Source organism: Malania oleifera, chromosome 4, assembly GCF_029873635.1.
Source record: "Malania oleifera isolate guangnan ecotype guangnan chromosome 4, ASM2987363v1, whole genome shotgun sequence".
NCBI lineage: Eukaryota > Viridiplantae > Streptophyta > Magnoliopsida > Santalales > Ximeniaceae > Malania > Malania oleifera.
In genome coordinates, this window is record NC_080420.1 from 54,499,084 (window position 1) to 54,516,456 (window position 17,373).

Genomic DNA, 17,373 nt, shown 5'->3' on the forward strand with positions numbered 1-17,373 from the left:
CTCTTTGGTTGATTCTAGAGGCAAAGGGAACACAATGATGCTTTCCTAATTGGCAAGACTCACATTCAAGGTTCAACATGGAACTCAAGGTAGAAAGTAGCTGTTTAGCTTGTTCAATGATGGATGACCAAGGCGACAGTGGATTTGGTGTGGTGTGAAAGTAGCACTACATGCAATAGGAGAAGAGAGTGACTCAATAAAGTTCACCAACCTCATGTCTTATGCGAATTGTCTTTCTTGTCTTGAATCCTGAATAAGAACATAATTACGAAAGAAGGTTATGAAGCAATGTAATGACCTTGTAATTTTGCTAACAGACATGAGGTTCAATGGGGATTTAGGGATGTACAAACTAGAAGAAAGAGAGTCGGAGGGAGTAGGATTTATTGTTCCTATCCTTTTAAATTTGGTAGTGGACCTGTCAGAAAGGGTAACTTGAAGTAACTTTTGAGAATTTTGGAGAGTAGCAAAGAAGTTGGTGATGCTTGTCATATGGTCAATAGCAGCATAGTTGATAACCCACCGAGGACTAGTGGGAGAGGTACCAGATGACATGCAAATGAGCCTCTAATTAGGCCTAAATTTCTAACTCAAATAATCAAGGTACATAGCCCAATTTTAATTTTTGGAAGGGCTTTCTATCTCAATTACCTTCTTCAAACTAGGCCCAACTTCCATGTAAGGCTTTGCAAGTTGTTCTTCTTAGCAATTTGGCCCAAATCTCACTTAATAATTTTAATGGGCTGCCCATGGATTTGATAATTCAATCACCTTCTTTGAAGTAAGCTTAATATCCATCTCCAAATTTGGAAAATGTTGGGGCCAAAGTTAAATGATCATGGAGGAAATTGTTGGAGGAAGTTGTCCACGATCATTTAAATTGGCCGAAAGGACTCATGTAGCTGACCCCGCCTAGTGCGACTTGAGGCTTGGTTTGTTGTTATTGTTGGGGCCAAAGTTAGTTATGTTTTGTAGGTGGAGAAAAAGCAGGTTTCTTCATCTTCATGTTGAAGAGATATCAGTTCTATAGTTATTTGGGTCACCACACCCTGTAAGGATGGAACTACAATATGAATTGTACATATCAATTTGAGGGCCGATGGCATTAGGTTGGGATCAAGATTGCCAAAAGTGGCAACCTGGACTTGTGAACCATTTTCAAATAAAACTTATACAAAAGTTATTCACAAATTTCAAAAGAAATAGTAAGAAAATCACAAATATTTGTTGAAGTTCTTGAGTTGAAAGTTGTTCTTGAAAATTGAATGGTAAAATGGTTAGTCACAGAGAGTAACCAAGAGAAGGAATGCCATTAGTTTTTGACATGTGTATTTGGGTACAACTCATAATTACTATTCTTTTATTTAATCAGTAAGTACAAATCATTTTCGTGGAGGTTCTCAGCCTTTTGTTTCAAAATGCCTCAAGATCAAGACTTTTGAAAAGCCTGCTGGCAGAAGGAAGTGGGAGGAAGCTGGCAGCTTCTCACCTCCTCTTCACATATGGTACCATGATTTTCTGCGGGGCAAGCTCATCAAATTCTCAATCTCAGATGCTTAATTCTTTGCTTCGATGTAATTTCTGGGTTGGAAGTCAATTTGGGAAAGAGTGAGTTCATTCCATTTGGAAATGTTAATAATGTCAATCTCTTGGCTAGTATCATGGGGTGTAAGCTGGGAATGTTCACGTGCCCCCTGTACTCGTCTTCCTCCTCCAGCAACAGCTAGGATTCACTAGAACCCTAGCTGCAGTGAATTGCACCACCGCCCGTATCCTCTGGCCATTGCCGTGACAATTACATGCCGCTGTTTGCATGTTGGATCTCTGTCGCCGATCATTGGCTCTAATTTTTTGCTGGAGGCTGCCTGAATCACCTTTATTCCCCTCTTTTGTCTAAACTACCATACAAATGTCTTACCTACACAGCAAAGGCTGCTAGCAGCCCCTCCGCCCTCCGCTGTCGTCCCCCCTTCCCACCATGTCTGACGTTGCCCCCACATTCATTTTCTTCTTCATCTTCTGTCATATCAAGATTTTCTATCTGGGCTGCACATAAGCTACCAGGGAGGGTGGTTGTTATTTGTCCCCACTGGCACTGAGGCATCCCCAGTGAGTGTATACCTGCAACCATCCCTCCCTTCCCCTTTGATTTCAATGCACAACAAGCAAAACTCAGGCACAACCTCTCAATAATCAGCCTCTCTCTAATCTTTTAGAGTTTATGACCTCAATAGCAGCAGCAAAATAGAAATATAGAGACAGAGAAGGAGAAAGAACAAACCATGCTATAAAGCCTCAATTGAAAAATTATTCATTCACAACTGTATTTTGACAAGTTCATAATCATGGAATAATCTCCATACTTGAACACAAGAACATCCAAGAACAACTCATAAAGATCAGGGCTTATATCAATCATTCAAGCTTACATGCATTGAACAAAGAGAACCTAAGTGCGTCAAAGAAAGATTAAAAGTCATTCTTTGCCTTTCCTTTATGAACCAAAAGACCAAAGAAAGCCAAGAAAACCCTAAATAATAAGCTATGCTATAATCTTCTCACCCCTTTAACCCTCTCTTCTCCATTTGTATGTCTTCCCCAAGCTCCAAGAGATCATATGCTTTCTCGTTTCCTCTTGAAGTGTCCTCTCCTAGGCTCCTTACCTCTTTATTTTTATTTTTTAAACTCAAGAGGGCTAGGATTTTGCCCTACGGCACAATGAATTCCTTCCTTGTCCAAGAAGGTTGTTTGGGTACTCTTACTCCTTTTATTCTCAATGTGAAATGGTTATCTAGACCGAGAATACCCTCCTATTTCGATAATAGGAGTGTGCAAAATCTCAAAAATGCAAAATTTATGCTTGCAATTACCCTAAACCCATAATGTGCTTGCTAAAACCAAAGAAGAGATAAAATCCCTTCTTTGATCACTCTTGATTAATCTTTTGCTTAGTTATTTAATAATTTATTCAAAATTTGGCTAAATTGACCTTGGGCAAAATAGGGTGTGAACGACTTCCTTAATATATAATCAAAATTTAAAAAAAATTAGTTTTGGCTCGTTTAGGCTGGTAGGCTCTCAAGGCTCCTCTAAGGACTCAACTCCCTACATTTCTCCCATATTTCATCAAGAGTTGATAAGGCAGTGCTGGAGCTTATTGAACTACAATAGATGCTACATGACTCACCAGAGGATGAGGACATACGAAGGAAGCTAGCCATAAAGAAGGGAGAAGCTAAAAAATTAAATGATGCAAACAGAATGTTCTTAGCACAACTAGCTAGATCGAGATATGCATTGATGAAAAGACATGCTAGTAGGAATGAAATTGTATCAGTTAAAAGAAGCAGTGGGGAACAATCGACCTCACATCAACAAGTTGTGGAGGAATTTCTGAACTACTACCAGGAGCTATTGGGGAAGGAGTTGATTACCTGCCCTATTGACCTCTAGGTGATTGCCAATGGGAAGACCTTAAGTATCTCACAAGGTGACCAAATGACTACTCCAATCTTTGATGAGGAAGTTAAAGCTGCTCTTTTCAGCATTGGAGACATGAAATCCCTAGGTCTAGATGGTTATACAGCTTGCTTTTTCAAAAAAGCTTGGAGCACAGTAGGAAGGGAAGTCACTCTTGTAGTCAGAGTTTTTCACTACAGGGAAACTTTTGAAACAACTAAATCATACGATTATTGCTCTAATCCCTAAATCATCTCATGCTGCCACTGTATAGGATTATAGACCAATAGCTTGCTGTAATGTAATCTACAAGATAATTACAAAGATCGTTGCAGGAAGAATTAAGCCTTGTCTAGAGGAGATTGTGAACCCTGCTCAGTCTGTGTTTGTTAAACAAAGAAGCATGGTAGAGAATATATACCTTGTACAGGAATTGGTGAGAAAATATGTCAGAAAAAAGGGTATCTCCGAGGTGCATGTTAAAAATTGATCTTAAAAAAGCATATGACTCAGTATCCTGGAAGTTCTTGAAGGAAGTGCTAGTGAACCTAAAATTCCCATCAGTGGTGGTTATGTGGATCATGCAATGTGTTACTACATCCTCATACTCTCTGTCCATCAATGGTGGGATTCATGTTTTCTTTGAGGGAAGAAAGGGACTTAGACAAGGGGATCCCCTCTCCCCCCTCCTCTTTGTAATCTGTATGGAATACCTCTCTAGATTGTTGAAAGCTCTTGAGAGAATCCTAGAATTCAAGTTTCATCCAAGATGTGGGCATCTAAAAATAACTCATCTAGCATTTGCAAATGACTTAATCATGTTTTCAAAAGGGAATACTAAATCGGTTTGTCTCTTATTGAACTGCTTAAAGAGTGTCTCCTTATGCGCAGGGCTGTATGCAAATATTTTGAAATCTAACATTCTGTTTGCTGGAGTAAAGGAGCAAGAGCTGAGGGAAATCAAAGAGATCATTGAATTTCAGATGAGGGACTTCCCATTCAGGTATCTTGGTATTCCCCTTGTAGCATCAAGGCTAAATAAGATGCACTATGATCCATTGATCAACAGGATCTCCTCTCTATTGAATGGCTAGCCTAGCCACACTATGTCCTATGCAGGTAGATTGGAGTTGATTAATTCAGTGATCCAAGGAGTGGAGTGCTTCTGGCTGGCAATTTTTCCTATTCAGAAATCTGTGGCTAATCATGTAGTCAGATTGCGTAGAACCTTTCTATGGGGAGGTAGGAAAAAACCATCAGTTGCTTGGAAGGAAGTGTGTTTGCCAAAAAATGAGGGAGGTTTGGGCACTTTTGATTTGTTGTCTTGGAACAAAGCATTACTCACTCGGGCACTTTGGAATATTCAAAATGAAAAGGACTCGTTATGGTCCAAATGGGTTCATCATATTTATCTGGAAGGCAATAGTTTTTGGGAAGGTACAACAAGACACGATGACTCCTCTTTATTTAAAAAGTTGATTGAACTAAAGAATCAAAATATTCAAAATTGTGGAGATCAGAGGGCTGCCGAAGAGCTTATGATCTAGTGGGTGGAGGATGGCCATATCGGTTCTGCTCAGATCTACAACTTCTGGAGAAACAAAGGGAACTTGGTTCCTTGGCAAAGTGTGGCAATACCCCAAAGTATACCTTCATTCTCTGGATGGCAATCAAAGGCAAGCTGCTTACAATGATAAACTGCAGGGGCAGGAGGAGAATCTAGAATGCTGTCTCTACAATGAAGAGCTAGAAACAAATGAACACCTACTCTTTAAGTGTCGGTTCACTAAAGAAGTCTGGAACAAGATTCGAGATTGGCTGGGTCTCACAAGAGAAATTACCACTATGAAGGCAGCCCTGAAATGGATGCAAAAGGAAGCTAAACGCACCAGTATTCAATCCATTGGTAAGAAAATCTGCCTTGCTACTATAGTGTTTTTTCTCTGGCACTTTCGAAACAAAAAAAATTTGAAGGAAAGATTATATCTTTTGTGGACCTGGTGAAAGTAATACAAAGGTATACCTATAGAGAGGTGTATGACTAGTTTGACATGTTTTCACATGCTTGAGGTGGTCTGTTCTCTTTCAGGTGTTCTGTATCTCTGATAGTTTTGATATAACATTGTTTCTCGATTAAGGGAGGCCATTTGGTCTTGCCTTTTGCTTGTAGTGCATAGCAATTTGGATTGGGGGCCTATCCTCCCCATTGGTTCCTGGGTATGCCCAGTGTATATTATAATTATACTTTTGATCAATACATTTACCTTTACCGATAAAAAAAAAAATTGATTAATAAATTAGCTGAACATGAACATGGTTGATCTTGCTTGTTTGATTAATGAGCCTTGCTCGAGCTTGAATTTGAAGGCTTGTTTATTAAAAAACCCAAGCTTGAACATGCTAAAGATCGGCTTGGTTGTAGCCCCTGCATTGCCTGCCCTTGTGGAGGTGGGAAGGATTTAGAAGCTTAATATTGATGGATAAGGTGGGCTTCTGACTCGCTGATCCAGGAAGAAAAAAAGTTTGACCCAATGGTAATGAAAAGTAAGGTGAAGAACGAGTCGAGGGAATGCAAATTTGAAGTGTTCGACAAACTATCATGGAAGAGGTTTAAAAAGGGGTTTTCGTCATTGTTTTTTGTTAGTTTTTTTTTCTTTCTTCCTCTTTTTGTTTTGTTTTGTTTTATTTATTTTTTGAGGATTTCCTATCCTCAGGAAATTGTAGTCTCTTTTCATTCTTTCTTCATGCATTTTCTTTTCTTGTTTAAAAAAGAAAAGTAAAAATAGGAAGTGTAGTTCACTTGTAATTGAGCTGCACATGCAAGCGAGTGCTAAGAATTGATATACATCGTTGGCCAATAACTAAAACTGTAAGGTAAATTGGTAATCTCACAGGAATAATAAGGCATTAAAGGGCACTGCCATTCATCTTTAATGTGTCGTAAGTACTAATCCCTAATGCCACTTCTTTGTGGAGCATGGTTAATGCCTAGACTTCCTCTTCATGTGTTCCATGCACATCAAATATGAGTTCAGTTGGCTAATTGTGCAGATGATGTACGGACTACTCGACATAAAGCTCTGGCCAAAGAAAGCTCCCAAGGCCGTCCGGAACTTCATGGAGCTCTACCTGAAGGGTTATTATGACAACACCATCTTTCACCAGGTCATCAAGTTTTCCATTATTCAAGGTGGTGATCCCAGGTGCTTGCAATAGATTTCGGAAGAGACGTTGTTGTTTCCACCTTTCCAGCTCTCATGAACTGCAACCTCTTGCAACTACACCTCTTTTTCATGGTTGCAAATTAGTTGAAGCTTTGTCTCTTGCCTCACAACTCGGAGTCATTCTTTGGCAGGAGATTCGAAGGACTCTTCGCTCTCCAAATGAGAGTGAGGCCTAGCGGGACACACAACCTGCATCAAATCACTTCCCCATCCTCCCATCTTTCTAATCTATTCGCTAGACATCTCAGGCCTGCTTGACGACGACCTTGGTCAGAATCGAAGAACCCTTTTTGAAGCAGTCCTCTCTTGTCGAAAATAGGACCTGTGACCCCCATAGCCTAGTGGGACTCATGAGTTCAGTTGAGCTTCCTTCTAGTTTCCTAGCTGTCTGATAGACACCTCAAGCTTGTGCGACGATGATTTTGGCTTAAACCAAAGATTTTCTTCTATCGAAGTAGCTCACTCTTCATTGAAGGGCTGTGTTCACTTAAGGGTTGTCTTATTGCTATTCTTTATACTGTGGGCTGTGGTAGAAAACTAGAAGGTGTAGAGTGAGTACGAGAGTTCCCATAATGCCAAAATCCATTTTAACAGATAGAAAACTATTTTCTTTTTATTGGATTCCATCATTTGGAGTCCTTCGAATTTTGGAGAAGCCGAGTAGGAAGATGTCTTGCTATGCTATGCTAAATAGGGAGTTCGCTGGTACTAGGTACATATGTCAGAGTTTTGGTGGCAGAATACTAAATTTCCATGGATTAAGCTGATGAAATTCCTATGAGTTTTGTTGATTGTCAGATTTATGTCAAACAAATTCAGAAGAATGTTCATCATTAAGAAATTGTTGTACTCGGAAGAAATATTTTCCCTGAGAGTTATAGAGGGCAAGGAATGGCTTGTTGACAGTGCGGTTCCATCAATATAGAGCAAAGAAATGGAATGGATAAGACACTTAAGGGGTAAGCCAACAAGCTAAGTTATGCAAGGGTTGTAAAACATGGAGCTATGAATGATCAGAGAAGGAAATACTTCGGTGAAACTTGTTAGATAGTTGAGAAAGGCAAGACTTTGTCTTTGGAAAGAGAAAAAATCGGGGAGAGTGTATATTGGGCATTAGTGAAGCCCAACGCTTTTTCAAATTTGAAAGCTCCCTGCCTAAAATTATTGGTTCGATTAGTGGTTTTACGTCACTCATTTTGGGCTAGGCCTTGGCCCAAAAAATTCTAAATGGGTTGGATCAATGGGCCTAGGGTGGGTGGAGAAAGAAAAAATCTAGTTCGAGTAAGATCCCAAGAGGTAAACATGAATCTCACTTGCCTAAGGCATCAATGACCGATAAGATGGAGCATTGTAGTCCCTCTTCCTATAAGGGAGAATCACAGATAATATTGTAAGAAAAAGGAAAACTTGTAGTTGACCTCTCACTTCAAGGAGAGAGGGAAGTAGCAAGTAATGTTGAATCTTCAAATATGGAAGTAGAGGTTAAAAAGGGCGAGATCCTTCAAAGTGTTGTGGAAAATACAACACCACTTCGTGAGGCCTAACAAAGGTGTGTTATGCAAGACTTGATAGGAAGACTAGTTAGAGGATAAGAATGGTTTGCTTTTGGAACAGATTTGGGAATTTGAGGATTTGTGTATGATAGAGGGGTTAGATTGGAATTCTATATCATCTGATCAAATGTGTTGGTTAGAGAGATCTTTTGATGAGGATGAAGTTAGGGTGGTTTTTGAAGTCTTAGCTAATAGGTTGAGTGTGGTGCTTGATGTAACTATCTCTAGCGCTCAAAAAGCATTTTTGGGGGGAGGCAGATAGTGGGCACTATTTTAGTTGCTAATGAGATGGTGGAGGATATTTGTAGGATTAAGAAGAGGCATTTTGTCTTTAAACTAGATTTTAAGATAGCCTATGGTAGAGTGAGTTGGAGTTTCTTGGATAGAGTTTTTGTGAGAAAGGGTTTTGGTGTGCATTGACATTGTTGGATAAGAGGTTGTTTGTCTAATGTGTGGATTTCGGTAATGGTGAATGGGGAACCTAAATCTTGGTTTGGTGCTTTGAGGTATTAGACAAGGAGACCCTTTTATCCTATTCTTTTGTTTGCCCTTGTAGTAGATGTTTTAGGTAGGATAGTGGATAGGGCAGTGGAGAGGGGTTTGGGTAGAGCTCTAGAAGTGGGGAGAGAGGGTGTGGTGGTATCGCATCTCAGTTCGCTGATGATACCATCTTCTTTTTAGACAATTATAGTCTTTCTTTTAGGAGTATTTTGGGTGTTCTTCATATTTTCAAGAGTGTGTCTAGGCTCAAAATCAATATGGGGAAGAGTGGTTTAGCGGCTATGAATGTGCCAATCGAGTGTGTTGGGGAGCAGGCTAACAGAGTGGGGTGTTGTATATTGGATTGGCCTTTGACTTACTTAGATGTCCCTTTGGGGGGTAACCCTAGAGCTGTAGAATTTTGGAACCCAGTAATGGAAAGGGTCATGAAGAGATTACATGGTTGGAAGGGAGTCTTGTTCTCTTTTGGAGGTAGAATTAATTTGATTCAGGCTTGTCTTGCTAGCATTTGTTATATTTCCTGTTAGTCTTTAAGATTTTGGTGGGGATTGCTATTAAGCTTAAGAGGATTATGAGAGAGTTTTTATGGTCCGGCAGTGGGAGTCATAAGGACCATCCAGTGAGTTGGAATGAAGTTTGTAGATCTAAAAAGGAGGGGGGTTTGGGTCTTGGCAAGTTGGTGTCTAAAAGCACTGCTCTTCTAGCTAAATGGCTAGGGAGTTTCCCAATAGCATAAAGTAATAAGAAGTAAGTTTGGGATGGATAAGAGCGGGTGGGACACCATTGCTAATTTAAGATGCTCTTTGGAGAGTCTGTGGAGATCCATTTCTCAGATCTATCCTTCTTTCATCCCTCACACTAAACTTGAGGTGCGGAGGGGTTCTCATTTTCATTTTTGGAAATACCATTGGGTGGGAAATGCACAATTTTCTACTTCTTTTCCTTGTCTTTTTCATTTAAGTTTTGAACAAAATAAAGCCATTTCTTTTTTTGTTGGTGAATTGAGTAGTCCTTTAGTTTCTTGGAATCGTCATTTTAGGAGACCTTTGAACGATAGGGATATGGTGGAATTGCCATCTTTTTTATCTATTAAGGCTTGGTGTATGCCCATAACCTAATAGCTTAAGCTTTAGGTAAAGTGGTAGTCTAACATGGTATCAGATCTGGTTACTAGGAGGTCCTGGGTTCTAGTCTTATAGGCTGCTTTTGCTGTAAGTTTTAAAAAATTATTGTATCCTTAATATGGGTGTTACTCATTTGTTTATCTCTTCACGTGCTCATAGGCTGCATGTGTGGGGGAGTGTTAAGGCTTGATGCACATTGTTGGCTCATAACTAATAGCTTAAGCTTTTAGTTAAAATGGGAGTTTGACATTATCTTTATTGAGTGGGAGTAACCTTTCTTTAGGGAGGGACGTTTGTTCTTGGTCTTTGGACCAGTCAAGAGTGTTTTCTTGCAATTTTTTTTAAAAATTTTTAATTTTTGAATTTTGAATTTGTTCCAACTCTTGTTTCTTGCTGTCCTCTACTATTCGGTTGGCCAAGGTTCTCCCTAAAATAAAGGCTCTCACTTGGTTGGTTGTGCTTAATAAGATAAATACTAATAAATTGTTGCAAATTAGGAGATCTATGAAAACTCTCTCCTCCGATGTTTGTGTGCTCTGTTATAAGAACTCTGAGACAACTTCTCACCTTCTTTTCAGATTTGAATTTTCTTGGAGTATATGGAATATGCTTTTTGGCATTCCGGGAGAAAGCTGTGTTTGTCCCCCCTTGGTGGAAGACTTTTTAGAAATATCCTTCACAGACTTTGGTAGAAGAGAGGATAGGGCAACTTTATGGAAGTGTGGTTTTTTCTCAGTATTATGGGGTTTATGGATGGAATGTAATACTCATATATTCTCTAGGAAAAAATTAAACCAGATGTTGGTTTGGGAAAGAAGAAAGTATGTGGCCTCTTTGTGGTGTGTTGCGTATGGATTTTTTAAAGAGGCAAGATTTCAGGAGCTTCAAAGAGTTTAGAGGAACACGTTGACTTGATGATTTTTTTCTTGGGTATCTTTTATTTTTTTTGTTTTGTTTTGGGAATGTCTCAGTTTGTCTCGGGAGATTTCTTATTTTCCCTCTTGTAAATTCTCTTTCTATTGATGATATCTTCTTTTGTTAAAAAAAAAAATTCAAATATGAGTTCAGTTTTAGAAGTAATGCTTTTTTTTTATTTGAACTTGTTTTAACCATATCTACAAGTTCAACGTCGTCCATTGATATACTCTCCTTTTGTGTGATCTTTATTATTATTTTATTTACATATTTTTAATTTCAATCTACAATTCTTTTGAGTTGATGTATTGGAATGTAATAGACATTGTGCTTATTTGAATCTTTTCAGGTCTCCGACGTTCTTTGATGATATTGCTGCACGTTTGCTTCCAGTCATCCCATTGATCATTTACAGACTTATTGAAAATGATGCCATAGATCCAGCTGAGAGAGTGCTAGTTTTGTATTCCCAGTTTATGGCTTACTACCCTTTAAGATTCACATTTGTTCGTGATATACTTGCATACTTCTATGGTCATCTTCCAGGAAAGCTCATCTTCCGAATACTGAGTGTACTTGATCTCAACAAGGTAATTATGCTCCCAGCCCCCCCTCCCTTTGTTTTTCTCAAGGTGAAAAATTACTATTTTCTTTTGATGTTTTGGAAATTTTTGTTTCTTTTCTCAGAAACTGTTTTAATTTACTCTGGGTGTTGTTCAGATACCATTTTCTGAGTCATTCCCGCAGCACATTAGTTCTTCAAACACTGTTATGTGTCCACCTCTGGACTATTTTGCAACTCTTCTATTGGGTCTGGTGAATAACGTTATACCTCCTCTGAGTTGCAATTCAAAAGCTGGTGATGTTTTAAATAATTTAATGCGTGTTCCACACAACAAGACTCCAGGGACAACTCAGTCCGGACCAACGAATACTCCTGAGGGTCAGAAAGCATTTTATCAGGTCCAAGACCCGGGCACGTATACTCAGCTGATTCTTGAAACGGCTGTGATAGAAATACTTTCTCTTCCTGTAGCTGCATCTCAGATTGTATCATCGCTTATTCAAATTGTTGTTCTTATACAACCAACCCTAATTCAATCCAGCAATGGTCTGCATGGATCTGCAAGTGGGGTTGGGCAAAGTTCTGTCTTACCAACTTCCCCTTCAGGAGGAAGCACAGATTCCTTGGGTGCAAGCAGATCTACACCTTCAGTCTCTGGAATAAACACTTCAAACTTTGTTTCCCGTAGTGGCTATTCATGCCAACAATTATCTTGCTTGTTGATCCAAGCTTGTGGTCTTTTGTTGGCTCAGCTCCCTCCTGATTTTCATGTTCAACTCTACATTGAGGCATCGCGTCTGATAAAAGAGAGTTGGTGGCTCACTGATGGGAAGAGAACATTGACAGAACAAGAATGTGCTGTTGGCTATGTTTTGTTGGATCCATCATGGGCTGCTCAAGACAATACCTCAACAGCCATTGGTATGTTTCTCCTTGCATTAGTCGTTGCTCACAACTATCAACCTGTTTCTTTGCCTAGGATATTCTTCTCGTCCACTTTTTTTTTTGAATAACTGTTTTCACTCCAGATTTTTGCTAAAAAAATTAATGTCTTAATAGATTATAGTTTTGTGCATTGCAGTCTTTGAACAAAATGTTGGCAAAACTTTTTCTGTTTGAATTTACTAATAGTTTCAACATTTCTTTTAATCTTTTCATGATTTTTCTTTTTCTTTAACTGCAAAATTTGAAAGGGTTGGTAACCTTGAATGGCTTGTGAGTTATACCTCCTCATACCTAAGCAGTATGGAATTCTTGGAAAGTATTTTAATATTCTCAAATGTAGAGGTAAAGTTACATCTTATGTCATTCTAGTGTTATTGAAGTGCATCCTTAAAGCCAAGCCAAAAAAAAAAAAAGGGAAATGCTTCCTTAAAGAAATGCATCTTCAACATTATATTCTTAATTTTTAACTTTCAATACTATATATTGTAGCTTGTCATGAAGGAGGCGATTGGATTCATGTTATTGGGTAGGGGTGAGCATTAGGTTGGTTTGGTTTATTCAGTTAAAAAATCTCATTAGCTGAATCGAACCGAAATTCCATATTAACCAAACTCAAAACCGACCGAATCGAACCGAATTTTGGTTAAATCGGTTAACCGATTTTGACCGATTTAATATTTTGATATATATAAAATATAGATTTTTAAAATATATAAAATATAAATAATATATATAAAATTTTAATATTTATATTATATAAAAAATATAGAAAATTTTAGTATATATATAATATATATAATATTTTAATGTATAATATAGATAATTTTTTATTATAAATTTATACCATTCGATTAATTTGGTTGACCGAATTAATCGAAGCCAAAAACCAAACCGAAATATGAAAATCGAAATTCAATGAAATTGAAAACCGGACCGCACTGAATATGTTTTTAACTGAACAAAACCGATCGAATTTATTCAGTTAATTTGGTTTTAACTAAATTATGCTCACCCCTATTATCAGGCCTCAAATTTTGATTCTTCTTATGTATTGAAATGAATGTTAAGTACTTTATTAATAATCATATGTTATGAAACCGGAAATTAGTTTGTGTTGAAATTTTTAGAGTATTGAAAGACTAATCAAAATGATAGGTCTCACCCTCTATTTGTAATATGTATCAAATATATGACAATGACCACAATACCCTTTCTAACTCTTCTTGCCTACTAAATTGGCAATAACACATGATAACTGGACCAAATAGCTAGTGACACTCCCCCTCAAGTTGGAACATAGATATCATATGCTCCTTGCTTGTTACAAATGAGTTTGACACATGACCCTGACATAAGACCCCCTAAAGGTTTTCGTGAATAAATCTGCTATTGCAATCCAGACTTCACATGAGTGCTTGTAAAAAATCTGCTATTGCAATGCAGCTTCTGCGCAGATTTTTTCCAAATAAAGTGACAAAAAACTTCAATATGCTCTGGGTGCTCATGGGAACTGTGTTGGGGACTATATGAATAGCATCTTGATTATCACAAATTAACTCCATAGATCGAGAATGCAGAAAACCAAGTTCTTCCAACATGTTCCTTAACCAAACAAGTTCACATGTGCCATCAGCCATAGTGTGATACTCTTAACTCAGCACTTCACCAAGCCGCTCTTACACTTTCAAGAGACCAAGTTACTACCAATGAAAATATGATACCTGATTGTGGACCGATTAATTTGTCAGAAGGTGATCTAGCCCAATCTCAATGTATATATCCATGAATATAAGCGTGACCTCAATCCTGATATAACATATAAGAGACTTCTTGCAGGTGCACCTTTGAGGAATCTTGTATCTCAAGATTTGAATTACAGAATTCCTGTGACATGTTCTTGGAGTATAAAGAAACTAGCTCACAACACTTGTTATGATGGATAATTCTAGTGGAGTAATTGTGAGATAGTTTAACTTTCTAACAAGTCTCCGATGTTGTCCAATGTTGGTTGGAAAATCACCCATATTTGGAACTTGGTGTTAGGATCCATGGGTGTAGCGACTAGTTTGGATGCCAATATCCAATCTTATCCAAGAGGTCAAGGATGTACTTCCTTTTTGACAAAACAGTTCCTATGGAAGACATGGATACTTTTAGCGTGAGTGTTTCACTAGTCTAAATTTTAGTTTGTATAAAGTACTTTAGGTGCTGGATACCTTCGTGATCACCAGTAATCACAATATCATCCACATATGCAACAAGTAGAATCCTACCAGATGCGGTGTTATGATAAAGTATAGAATTATCTACTGTGCACCATTGGAGGAAAAACTTATGTATTAAAATCGTCCAACCCATGCTCTAGGGACCGTTTGAGATCATTCAATGATTTTTAGAGCCAACACACTAGGCCTAACTTTGACAACCATAATGTAGAAATCCCTACAGTTTAGGAGTCGTGTGATCTTCATAATTAAGGAATGATTCTTGACTGTCTTATTTTAGACATGTACAGAAGGGGTACTGGTCAATTGGGATTTCCATGATTCTTGTATGTTCCTTTATTCTAGGATTTTGTATCCTTAGCTAAGCTACTGGTTACATGTTATATAGTAGGGCATATTGTATAGTTTTTAAAATTAATATACGAAACAGTATTCTTACAATTTCAACATGGTATTTGAGCTGGTTTTTTCCTAAACCAAGCTAACTATGGGGGACAACTCCATCAATAGTTGAGAGTCGACAACCTCAGAGTCTCAAACGAGTCGAACCAATGCCATCATCAGTTCGAATGGACTAGATGGCTCTTCTTTCTAACTATCGGCAGAAAAACTCTACGGGAAGAATTTCCAAGAATGGGCCCAGTTCGTGAAACTCGTAGTCAACGACAGAGGAAAGCTCGGGTATCTTACCGGTGACTCAAAGAAACCTGATTCAATAAATGCTGTGGCACTCCAACAACGGAGATTGGAAATTCCTTAGTTACCTCATGGCTTATCAACTCCATGAAGCCAACTATCGGGAAAACATATATGTTCCTGCCCACAGCAAAAGAGGTGTGGGATGCAGTCCGAGAAACCTACTCTGTCGAGGAGAATGTTTCCCAAGTATTTGAACTTGAGACACGTCTATGGCAGATGAAACAAGGCGAGAGGGAGGTGACAGACTATTACATGGAGATGCTAACACTATGGCAAGAACTGGATTTAAGCAGCGAAGAAGAATGGCGCTGTGCTGAGGATAGTGCGCTAATCAAGAAGAGATTGGAAAAGGATCTCAGGTATGTACGAGGAAGAATTCTCAGCCGTAGACCTCTACCATCCACTCGAGAAGTGTTTGCTGAAGTGAGGCATGAAGAGGCAAGCCGCAAAGTTATGTTGAAGGAAGCTACAACCACGAAACCAGAGGGCTCAACATTTGTGTCCCGTGGGACCTAGAGTGGGCCACATACCAAGCAACCAAGAGTTGCCTCTGGTGTGAACATTGTCGAAGTCCTGGCCATTCCAAGGATAATTGTTGGGAGATTCATGGCAAGCCAGCTGATTGGAAACCACGGCAGAACACCAAAACCAGAGGCTATCAAGCTTTTTTTGAGACTCAACCCGAGAGGCAACAAGTGGCGAGCAACCATTCTGACAGTGGCAGTAGTAGCTACTGCCCTCCAAGCCTCGGGTCAGTCACCCAAATATACTCCATCTGGTAATGTGGCACACAGAGGTAATTTCTCAGAGCCCTATACACCTTTCGTAACCATACACCATGGATTATAGATTCTGCAGCCTCTGACCATATGACGGAATCTTATGCTGACGAATCTCTTGCTCCTATTGCCGGCAAAGGGAGTATTCAGATTTTTGACTCGATTACTTTAGAGTATGTTCTTCATGTTCCAAAATTATCTTGTAATCTTTTGTCTGTTAGCCAACTTACTAAACACTCCAATTCCTCTGCTAAATTTATTTCATCCCATTGTGTTTTTTAGGACTTGTCATTGGGGACGACGATTGACAGTGCTAAGGAGTATGAGGGAATCTACTACTTCGAGGAAGCCAAATTGAGTGATCAGTGTCAAAGTGTTATTTGTAATTCTGTCTTTATCCCTAAGAATAGTGACCTAATGTTATGGCATTTTTCGATTGGTTCACCCCAATTTCCAATACATGTTTCATTTATTTCGTTTGCTATGTTCGAATAAAATGTCTCTTGATGTTTGAAATTAGGAATGGCTTCTCAAGAGGGGGGGTGAATTGGCTTTTAAAAATTTCTTTTTAAATTCCTTAACTTCTTTTAATATTTAACCAATTCTTTGACTTGTTTATCTGTTTTGTCAATCAAACAAGAACTTAGTTTCTTTTGAACAATCAATCAACAACACAATTAAACACAATTAAACATTCAATCTTTAACCACACTTTGAAAGTAAAAACAATCAAACAATTAATCACAATTTCCAAACCAACACAACCACAATTTATTTACCAAATATAAGTTCACTGCAGCACTATTAGATTGATGAAATCATTCAAGATTTAAGACTCTTGGAATATAAAACAAATCTTTATACCATCCAATCACAATCAATATAATATATGTAACTTTCAGCTTTTGATGTTTTCAGCCCCGTGGTGAATGTGAGTTTTGAACAAAGCCCTGTATATATGAAATTTCTTCTTCAATATGATGTTCAATATAAAATCCAATTACTCTTTCCAAACTTTAGAATTCAAATAAACTCTTAAGTTAATTTATCTTTGGGGTGTTTAGCCAAGTAACGTATACCCATATGGTTTCCGTAAAGAATGGTTCAACCAATGTACTCCCTTTCGGTTTCCGCAACCTAAATCAAAATCAAACTTTAAGGTTTACTTGATTTTCAAATTTACGTAGTTTATATGATTTTAAATTTAAACCATCCACGCAATTTAAATATGTACTGAAGATAAAGAATAGGGAAAGAGAGAGTGAGACTGATATTTTTACGAGGTTCGACTTATACCTAGCCTACGTCCTCGCCTTTGACAAACCACCAAAGGATTCACTAAATTTGTTCCTTTAACGGGTGGAGCAATACCTTTAAAACACTC

General features: G+C 38.3%; 1 protein-coding gene across 2 annotated transcripts in view; it reads left to right on the top strand.

Annotated features, from left to right (window-relative positions):
- The window catches only part of LOC131153515 (mediator of RNA polymerase II transcription subunit 23), a 135,976-nt gene that overhangs the window by 74,041 nt on the left and 44,562 nt on the right, over positions 1–17,373 (top strand). For both annotated transcript variants that reach the window (XM_058105861.1, XM_058105862.1), the window contains exons 17-18: positions 11,126–11,366; positions 11,497–12,262. In XM_058105861.1, the coding sequence (XP_057961844.1) occupies positions 11,126–11,366; positions 11,497–12,262 (1,007 nt within the window). The remainder of the gene's footprint in view (positions 1–11,125; positions 11,367–11,496; positions 12,263–17,373) is intronic.